This window comes from Gigantopelta aegis, unplaced genomic scaffold (assembly GCF_016097555.1).
Source record: "Gigantopelta aegis isolate Gae_Host unplaced genomic scaffold, Gae_host_genome ctg7423_pilon_pilon, whole genome shotgun sequence".
Lineage (NCBI taxonomy): Eukaryota > Metazoa > Mollusca > Gastropoda > Neomphalida > Peltospiridae > Gigantopelta > Gigantopelta aegis.
Window position 1 is genome coordinate 1 of NW_024535804.1, and position 10961 is coordinate 10961.

General features: G+C 37.4%; 1 protein-coding gene across 1 annotated transcript; it reads right to left on the reverse strand.

The window, feature by feature from the left end:
* Nucleotides 1-72: 72 nt before the first annotated feature.
* On the reverse strand, nucleotides 73-10919 carry LOC121366844 (E3 ubiquitin-protein ligase MIB2-like). Its single transcript, XM_041491127.1, has 7 exons — nucleotides 10770-10919; nucleotides 9995-10127; nucleotides 8337-8439; nucleotides 7659-7765; nucleotides 5841-6016; nucleotides 2714-2886; nucleotides 73-1487 (listed from the first exon to the last, which is right to left on the reverse strand). The coding sequence occupies exons 1-7, from the start codon at nucleotides 10859-10861 to the stop codon at nucleotides 1444-1446; spliced, it is 828 nt and encodes a 275-aa protein (XP_041347061.1). The 5' UTR covers nucleotides 10862-10919; the 3' UTR covers nucleotides 73-1443.
* Between the last annotated feature and the right edge of the window lie 42 nt (nucleotides 10920-10961).

Below are 10961 nucleotides of genomic sequence, written 5' to 3' on the forward strand. Positions count from 1 at the left end.
ATAATCCTTCTAATTTATCACTTTTGTCTTTGTCTAAAAAATTAATAAAAGGATTATAATTGTTAAAAAAAGTGTTCTCATTGTCTTCTGATATATTTACCTTCCTAGTTTCATATAGCGTCTAATAATATTCTTTTTGAGCGTTAATAATTTCAGCCTGGTTTGTTAATTCCCTGTTGTCCTCAAGTATTATTTTTGGGATTATGTTTTCGATGTAGTGTCGTTTTTCTAAATTACAGAAATAGTTGGTACTTTTTTCCCCTTCTACTTTCCATTTTGCTTTAGCCCGAATAATCATTCCTTTACTTTTTCCTCTCTTAATTCTTTTAATTCCATTTCCATTTCATTGATGTCGTTACAAGTTTGCCCGTGTGTGTTATTAGTTTCGTAAAGCTGCTTTAATTTGCTTTCCAAATCTAATTCCTTTCCATTTTTTTTCTTCTTTTTTTTTAATCATCAGTAAGATATAGTTTTACCCCGTATCATTACCGTAATGGTTTCCCAAAGAAGCTGATCATTAATAGAAAATTTGGGTTCATCTAGATCATCTCCTTCTAGTTTGTATTGCTTTATGGTATCTTTTATACATGTTTTAATAAGTTCAATATATTCCATGTCCTGTAATAAACTACTGTTAAATTTCCAGGTTCCTCTACCACGTTCGTGTTGAATAAATTGAAAAGTAATTTTTGCAGGTGAATAGTCCGATTTATAGCTTACATCTATTTCAGCGCTAGTTAAAACAAGGTTGAAGATCAGAAGAAGAAAGAAAATAATCCAGTCGACCTTGCTTGATTTATTAATATTTATAAATTTATATTATTGGAAAAATCTAAGAACATTGACTGACGACTTCACATGTGACATCTCAGTTTCAATTTAGATGCATCTCCACACTCACAATTTGTAAAACAAAAAAAAAGACTGCTATTTCAGTGAGTACATGATGAAGACCTTTTATGAACTTTATATTTTTAATCAAAACATCATGGAAAACCCACTATTTATAAAACTTCACAGCACATTACAATTTATGCAACGATTACATATAGATGAATCGATTAATCTGTAGTTATTTATCACAAATAAATATAACAAAAACAACTAAATATAACACTTGCAACTTTGATACACATTTACGTCTTTTAGCATTACGTACCTTCAACTAGTTATTGCGTGCCTTCAATTGTGCATTTTATTTATAGAAGGACTAATAAGACAATATACGTCAACAACAAAATGATGAATCTACATTAATACATTTTAAAAATCTTCTATCATCAACAAATTAATTTTAAACAAGATTTCAAAAACAGTTCAAGAACGTCTTATTTAAAGTTCTGTTAAAACGCACAGCGTAACATACTAACACAGGTTTCTTCTTCCCTTTTATCATAACCTAAAGAGGTTAGGTAGGGTTTTCTTGCTCGATGCAGCTATTTCTCAGTCTAAGTCCAGGGATGGCATTTCCGCAATCTCCACGGCATCTGGAAATGATGAATTAGGTGTGTACTTTAGTAAAGACATTAACATATAATCATTTCAATGGTTAATCAAAATCTTTATGAAGTGAGGGATGGTGTAGGGACATCAGTCCACCCTTAGGTAAGAAAACAATAACACATTTGTAACAATAGCATTGAATATTATATATATTTATTTTTAGTATGAATAACAGTCATTCAAGTGGTGGTTATTTCACCAGCTTGTAAAATAATTCATGTACTCTGACTGTACTATGGGGGCGGGACGTAGTCCAGTGGTAAAAGAGCTCGCTAAATGCGTGGTCGGTTTAGGATCGATCCCCGTCGGTGCACCCATTGAGCTATTTCTCGTTCCAGCCAGTGCTCCACAACTGGTATAACAAAGGCCGTGGTATGCACAATCCTGTCTGTGTGATGGTGCATATAAAAGATCCATTGCTGCTAATCTAAAAGAGTATCCCATGATGTGGCGACAGCCGGATTCCTCTCTCTATATCTGTGTGGTCCTTAACCATATGTCTCACGCCATATGACCGTAAATAAAATGTGATGAGTGCGTCGTTAAATAAAACATTTCCTTCCTTCTGATTGTATTATATAACAGAAGTGATTATAACAAACAATAAGACCATAACTGGAGGTTGTTGATTTTTAAGGATACAAAACATACTAAATTAATTCTTTATTGTGAGAATTCACCTGAGACGAAAAATAAAACAAACACGCTGGCAATCGTAATAAACGTGAGTTCCAGAATTAAGTGAAATTTAGAGTCACCAAGCAAATTAAAACAGCATATGAATTTGCCATATTTTTAAATGTAAAATTCTATCTGTATCTTAAAATATGCAGTGTTTGACATGCTAGCACAGGCGGAACTAAGGGGGGTGGGGTGGAAAGGGCCTGTCCCCCTAAATTTTGCGATAGTTATAATTTTATTATATATTAATTTTCATTTTTTATGATCCCCCTCCAAACCTCCCCAAAGTTCTTTTGGCATTCCACCTCATGTCACTAGGGCCCCTCTAAATGGATTTTCTGGATCCACCACTGGCTAGGGTCTTATAAACGAACCCCCTCGGTGACCCACAGAGTGTTTGTTCGTTCCAAATAGTGCCCTACGTTTGGTATATCAAATATCGTGGTCTGTGTTAAACTAACCTATTAAAAATGGATTTAACGTTATTGTTTAAATTGCAGATATATAGCTTTAACACGTGACATATTACCTGAATCAACAGCTTTTGTGACCTCCCCGCCACAAAGTGGACAAGTAGACATCCTCGCATGACAGTCTCTGCACGTCATCTTGTGGTTGCATGGCAACAACGTGACGTCAGCGGTGCGTATGAAACACTTGGAACACAGCAGAGCGTTCATGGACGCAGCGGTAGGTTTACAGCTGTTAAAAGAGAATACATGTTATTTCGGTTTATGTTCATCAACTGCTACAAAGAAAAAAAGAGTTTTTTTGTTTAACGACATCTCTAGAGCACATAGATTTATTAATCATCTGCTGTTGGGTGTCAAACATTTGATGATTTTGACATATAGTCTTAGAGAGGAAACCCACTAAAAAAAAAATCCATTAGTAGCAAGGGATCTTTTATATGCACCATCTCACAGATAGGATATCACATACCACGGCCTTTGATATACCAGTCATGGTGGACTGGCTAAAACGAGAAATGAGCCCACCGACAGGGATTGATCCTAGACCAACCACGCATAAAGCTAGTGCTTTACCATTAGACTATGTCCCGCCCCAGCTGCTACTAGGATGATGTTCATCAGCTGCTACTAGGATGGTGTTCATCAGCTGCTACTAGGATGGTGTTCATCAGCTGCTACTAGGATGGTGTTCACCAGCTGCTACTAGGATGGTGTTCACCAGCTGCTACTTGGATGATGTTCATCAGCTGCTACTAGGATGTTGTTCATCAGCTGCTACTAGGATGATTTTGTTCATCAGCTGCTACTAGGATGATGTTCATCAGCTGCTACTAGGATGATGTTGTTCATCAGCTGCTACTACGATGATATTCATCAGCTGCTACTAGGATGATGTTCACCAGCTGCTACTAGGATGAGGTTCACCAGCTGCTACTAGGATGATGTTCAATAACTGCTACTAGGATGGTGTTCATCAGCTGCTACTAGGATGATTGTTTCATCAGCTGCTACTAGGATGATGTTCACCAGCTGCTACTAGGATGATGTTCACCAGCTGCTACTAGGATGGTGTTCATCAACTGCTACTAGGATGGTGTTCATCATCTTTTACTAGGATAATTATTTTCATCAGCTGCTACTAGGATGATGTTCACCAGCTGCTACTAGGATGATGTTCAATAGCTGCTACTAGGATGGTGTTCATCAGCTGTTACTAGGATGGGTTTTTTCATCAGCTGCTACTAGGATGATGTTCACCAGCTGCTACTAGGATGATGTTCACCAGCTGCTACTAGGATGAAGTTCACCAGCTGCTACTAGGATGGTGTTCACCACTCTAATTAAACTTAGCTCCACTATTACATGTGGATCTAACAGCAGCACGTTGGAGCTCATGTCCAGTTGACCTTTCATTCGACCAATCAAAACCTTACTTGCAAAATCATGCCAGTGATTTGAAAAGAATTTGAAAAGAATTTGAAAACATTTTCGGGATTATGCTAAGAGTATACTAAATGATTTGGGTGAATTACGAAGTATGCCGGAAACTAATTTTCATGGTATAGCCATAAAATCTGTTTATACTAGTATACAATCCAGAGTTAATTACTGCACTTTTCCCCCTGTTTTTTCAACGTTGAAATAGACCAACAAGTTCGCCTATTGCATAAATAGTCTCGCCCGGTATTTTTAGAATTTGTATGCTCCTGTATAACGCTATAAAACGCGAAGTGTAATTGGTCGATATTTAAATTGTTATTTATAGATGAAATGTCACCTGGACATGGGAGTCCACGCAATGCTGTTGGATCTACTAGCAGACCCAGTAGAGCTAATTTTAATCAGATTGGGTGTTCACCAGCTGCTACTAGAATGCTGTTCATCAGGTGCTACTAGGATGATGTTCAACAGCTGCTACTAGGATGATGTTAACCAGCTGCTACAAGGATGGTGTTCAAAAGCTGCTACTAGGATGGTGTTCACGAGCTGCTACTCAGATGGTGTTCACGAGCTGCAACTCGGATGGTGTTCACCACCTGCTACTAGGATGGTGTTCTCGAGCTGCTACTAGGATGAGGTTCATCATCTGCTACTAGGATGATCGTTACGAGCTGCTACTCGGATGGTGTTCACCACCTGCTACTAGGATCATGTTCACCAGCTGCTACTAAGATGGTGTTAACCAGCTGTTACTAGGATGGTGTTCACCAGCTGCTATACGGATGATGTTCATCAGCTGCTACTAGGATGATGTTCATCAAATGCTACGAGTGTTCATGTGTAAGTACGTGTATAACACTATAAACTTAATATTAACGTCTGAATGAAATCAGATCGTAATGTCCACGACGCTTAACAGAACTCAGTGACAGCATGTTCGTGTGATCATTTATTAGACCAATTTTAGTGCAGACAACACAAGTAAGCTTCGATCTGATGCTTTCGCAATAGACGCTGAATGTCCTGCATCAACGTAATCGAATTGAACAAGATACATATATACCATACACGAAAGATTATATTTAACCTTTCACTTGCTAGCTGAAGCCTATTAAAGCCCCGGTCACACCGTCAAGGATCAGGATGCTGGGTTAGCCACGGGTACGATCCGGCATCATTTGTGACAATCCGTTGTGGTCCATAGAGGTCCGTATTAAATCCCTTATCAGTCATAGTAATACTCCGTGAAAATTCATCATTTGTGACAATCCGTAGTGCTCCCCGTTGTCAACTAACCCATATCCTTAATAATCCTTAGTTTATCTGTCGAAAACCATAGTTAAACCGTGGTGTATCCGTAGGGGAAGCGGATAGACCACTATCTGGGGCCATCCGTGAGGTTTTCATCCGTCGTGGATCCAGCCAGACGATCTTTGACAGATTGACTGGGTCTTAAAGAGTCCTTTTAAAGGCTTCTACGTATACACGAAAGTACACTAACTAGCATCGTATATATGACAGTCTTCAAAAACTACAAAAGTATTACATCACCTCTATTAAAACCAATGCGTTAAATTCACCCATTAAACACGGGAATTTCACATTGATGTTGTATGGTATATGTGTACCTCTAACACCCACCTTGGATCAGCAGTCGTATAATAAATAAATTATTATGTTTAAGCTAGACACCAATAATCTTTTTCGAGAAGTATTTCTTGGAAATAACTGTATACTGTATACCTTTCTTTCTTGAAATTTACAACGGCTTTTTTCAACGTCTTGACAGTACAAATATCAATTGGCGTTTTGTCGTCTTTGTTTCTGGCATTGACGTCTGCTCCCTGTTCCAACAGGAAGGTAGCCAGTTTAACACGACTCTGAGTACTGCCAGCAGTTTTTTTCACCAGGTCCTTCAACTGTCACAAATAATAATAATTAAAATAAAAAATAATAATGAAATTGATGAAGATGATGATGATGATGATGATGATTAAAAACAACCAATAGAAAATAAAGAAGACGAATGTAATAATAATAATAATAATAATAATAATAATAATAATAAAATTTAATAATAATAATAATATGATGATGATGATGACGATGATGATGATGATGATAACGATGATGATAATGACGATGATGATAAGAAAGCAACCAAACGAAAATAAAGAACAAGAATACGAATATAATAATAATAATAATAATACGATGATGATGGTGGTGGTGGTGATGATGCTGCTGCTGCTGCTGATGATGATGATGATGATGATGAATCAGTTGTCTTCAAGGTACAAGCAATCAGAAATATGGTGATTGGTTGTACCTAGAAGACTACTGATTTGTAACAATTAAAGAGGTAATACTGCGTGCATATAGCTAACATAGATTATCAATGCAGAACAAACAACCTATTAAACCAATTTGCGAATCCAGCATTCCACTAACCACTAACCGACTGTCCTGGCCTATATACTAGTAGCTGAGGTGTCTATGACCAGGGCAGCGTGCTTGCACCTTAATTGGACACAAGCATGAACACAAGTATAATCAGCCAATCAGTATTGCACGAAACATATAACTAACACTTATGTTGTGAAGCCCAGCTTGCATGCTAAGGCTGAATGAATTATAGCTTATATTTGTAATGCCCCTGGTCCCACCTCTGGATCCGCCTTTGTACCTTGTTGTTATTTATGCCAAGAAGCACCAATCCAATTGTCGTTGGTCATGTTCATTATAGCACATACCACGGCCTTTGATATACCAGTCGTGGTGCACTGGCTGGAGCGAGAAATAGCCCAATGGGCACATTGACGGGGTTCGATCCCAAACCGACCGCACATCAAGCGAGTGCTTTACCACTGGGCTAGGTCTCGCCCCTGTGAAAAGTAATAAATGCAGAATAGTGTACACTTTAACCAATCGTCCAATATAAAACAATAACTTTTAAGACTAACATGCATAATCTATTGTGTCTGCGATATGTAAACTTATAGACGATCAAAAGTGCACTGGTTTTACAATATAATTAGGTAACATTATATCCTTATTGTGTTCAACAGAAATCACTAGTGTTTGACGGCATGGTTTCAGGATATGATATCAAGTGCCTTATTACAATGGAAGTATGAACAACGCAAACCAGGATGGTCACAGTAATTAGGAAACATATTGGATATTACTTTTTAAGCATTGTAATAATAATAATAATAATAAGAAGAAGAAGAAGAAGAAGAAGATATTAAATGAGCTTACATTTCATATCATGTTTATGTCCCGAGTGATATAATGTTCACTTGTCACGAACTTAAGTTTAGCGAGTAACAATGAAGATTAGTTCATGAAGAACTTAAACATGACACGAAATGGTTGCGAGTTGAATATCCTATTTATTACCCGTAATACATTTTAATTTATATGACTGAACTTGTTTGATTTACGTTCCGCTGAGGTCGTAGTCCACCAAAACAAAACAAAACAAATGGCGGGCTTCTCTCGATTTATCTGTGCGATCTATGTACTAGGTTATTAGATATAAAGTTAATATCTCCTCACCAAGTCTCCCATTAAACCTTCATCCAAGTCAACTTTTACTTCAGACGACCTCATCACCACGTGCAAAGGAGTGTTCTTGTCAACATCACCCATGTTAACATCGGCTCCTTAAAAAATGAAATAATATTATGTACAGATTAGTGATTACATACGGAATAGAGAAATATTAATATACCGATATTAGTCAGCAGCATTAAAATGAGTTTAGAGGTAGTACTAAACCAAATAACATCTGGTTGGGTCAAAGTTTGAGGCGCTCCTAACGTTTGATAGAGCAATTAATACCACAAGTCCTGCCAATGGTGATAAATGTGACAGTGTTTCTGATAAAATATTGGTTCATATGTCATCATCTGTAAATTCCTAAATTTAATTTGAACTAGAGTCAATGTACCAACTACCATAGTGCTTGAAATATATGCGGGGTCCTACTTAAAATAGCATTACAATTTTTGTGCGGAACTAGGATAGTCATAGACACTACCCGTTTTATCTGAAATGAGCAGCTTAGCCCCCAATTTTGTTTCATTTAAGTTAAGGGTGAGTGGTGGTAGTATTTATATCTGTGGTGTATATGTCGATTGATACGCTGTATGTTGCAGGTTTAGCCACACGTTACTATTGTCGTCTACGAGATTTGATTTGGTGGTATACACCCCTGGCACAATCACTATTTACCTGCGGCCACGAGGATTTTAGCTGCACCCAAATAGGCATGTGAGCAAGCGAGATGCAAGGGACTTGATTCTTTGTCCTTGTCCTTGACATTCACATCTGCTCCCTGTAATGCAAGCCAACGCAAAGTCATCATCAAGGTGAAAAGGAGAACATATCCTACTAGTGAAAAACACTCAGTAACATCACTTTTCCTTTGATTATAGGAAAACAGAATGGTCTGAATCACACATACCGGCCTCGGTGGTATGGTAGTAAAGTCATCGGAGTTAAGACTGGTAGGTAATAAGTGAGCTACCCGGTATTGGCTCCCAACCAGAGCGAGTTTTACCTGCTCAATGGGGACGTGTACGGCCACTATACTGACTTGTCTTTCACTAACCACAAACAACTAATGATTAAACCCTCTCCTGGACAGACAGCCCGGTTAGCTGAGGTGTGTGCCCAGGACTGGGAGCTTCAACTTTAATTGAATATAATTTGAAACACATTTTCTGTTTTAAAATATTAGTGTCTGTGTGTCCAATCTATTTGTGACCATTGTAATCTTTTTAGTTGCTTTATTTCATTTTCTAACATAAATTCTTCCAACTGACGACTCGGTTAGCTGAGGTGTGTGCCCAGGGCTGGGAGCTTCAACTTTAATTGAATATAATCTGAAACATATTTTGTGTTTTGAAATGTCAGTGTTTGTGTATCCAATGTATTTCTGACTATTCTAATGTTTGTAGTTGCTCATTCATTTTCTAATATACATTCTTCCGTATTACTGAAATCTTTAGGAGTTAGAATCTTGCTAGGGACACTGTACACATTAGGACAATGAGAAACAAATGAGTAGACAGATACTCAAGTAATCGAGACGTGGTAACATGATAGTTTGAATAATCGAAACCATGCTACCTGTAAAAATATACACTATACCAGCATAGTTTGTTTGTCTGTTATTATGCATGGTATTAAAACATGAGAATAGTATAGTTTGAATCGACAACATTATTAATCAAATAAACTAAAACAGCATATACATGATAATTACATGGTTTGAATAGGCGTCATTCGGTCTATCTGTATTCAAAGACAGAATAAAAGCATGGTGAAAGTACCTTGTAACATAAATGTTTTTATGAAGATCACGCAGGTAAACACCTAAGCAAGTGCAGTGATACATGATTTCAGTATGAACTAAAACCAAACGAAATGTTTTATTGAACGATGCACTTCAGTATGAACTATTGCATGTTAATCTGAACGACACAACTCTAACATATGATCAGGGCAGAGTAGAATAGGCATTTGGTAAAAGAGTGGATGACTCCAAAAATCTACCCAGTGCCTTGTCCACAGGAGGACAGCTACCCCCGAGGAGATCCGTTACTGGAGATTTCATCCCTTTTGCAACGCCACAAAGAGGACCGCCAGATTCCTTTGTTTTAATTTAACAAGATTAGTAAGAAATTCTGATTCATATGCATAGAGAAACAAATAATTTCAATAGTTGCGTTTGTTTTTATATTTTAATGAATAGACCTTTTCAGCTCTAATTCTACAGGTAAATAACCTAAAATTATTTCTGTCATTACAAAAACTTCTTTATTAATTAACAATTGCTAATGTTAATTGCATCTCTTGCGACTAATTTTTCTAATCCATCCGTGTACCTGTTTTATAAGTATCTGTGCTGTTTCTGTGTGATCGTTTATCGCTGCAATATGGAGAGGAGTGGGTCCGTCTTCCATTCGCACATTAACAAGACTCTTGTTTCTCTGTAAGATTTTCTCAACCAGTGTACTGCTGTAAGTAATTCAGTTATACAAAGGTCATTTAAGCAGTACATTTTATCTCAATATTTGTAATAAAAACAGAAGTAAGAAAGGAAATGTTATATTTAACGACACACTCAACAGGTTTTATTTACGGTTATATGGCGTCGGACGTATGGTTAAGGACTACACAGATATGAGAGAGGAAACCCGCTGTCGCCACTTCATGGGCTACTCTTTTTCGATTAGCAGCAAGAGATCTTATATATGCACTATCCCACAGGATAGTACATACCACGGCCTTTGTTACACCAGTTGTAGAGAACTGGCAGGAAAAACAAATAGTCCAATCGGCCCACCGACGGGAATTGATCCTAGATCGATCGTGTATCGGGCGAGCGCTGTACCACTGAACGACATCCTGCCCCCTAATAATAAAAACAGAAGAAAACAATTGTCATATTGATACTCAAAAAATGATGCTGTATCTGTAACAATGCATTGAAAACTTTCTGATCTGTAATGGAACTGGGGAAAAAGCATCATCGGTTTTATCACTTGGTCTTTGCAAAACTGGTTACGTAATGCTTTACAGTAAAAAGAACCCCAAACAACTTTACACCATTAACCAGTGTTTGTTTTATGTTATTATTTACTGATAATGGATTATTACCTAGATTTGCCATTAAACGCAGCCCAATGGAGAGGGTTAAATCCTTTTTCATTTTCAATAGTTAAGTCGAGAACTGGCGATGTCAGAATCATTTCTGCACAGCTGGTCTCATGTTGAGCTATTGCATCATGTAGTGCAGTGTCGCCAGAGTTGTCCTGAAGATTAAAAACACACGTTACAATAAAATAATCC

Coding starts and splice junctions, on each gene's coding strand:
- LOC121366844 (XM_041491127.1), bottom strand. CDS start 10,861: ATGATTCTGACATCGCCAGTTCTCGACTTAACTATTGAAAATGAAAAA. Junction 10,128..10,769: donor GCGTTTAATGGCAAATCTAG/GTAATAATCCAT, acceptor AATTACTTACAG/CAGTACACTGGTTGAGAAAA. Junction 1,488..2,713: donor CACAAAAGCTGTTGATTCAG/GTAATATGTCAC, acceptor CATCATTTCCAG/ATGCCGTGGAGATTGCGGAA.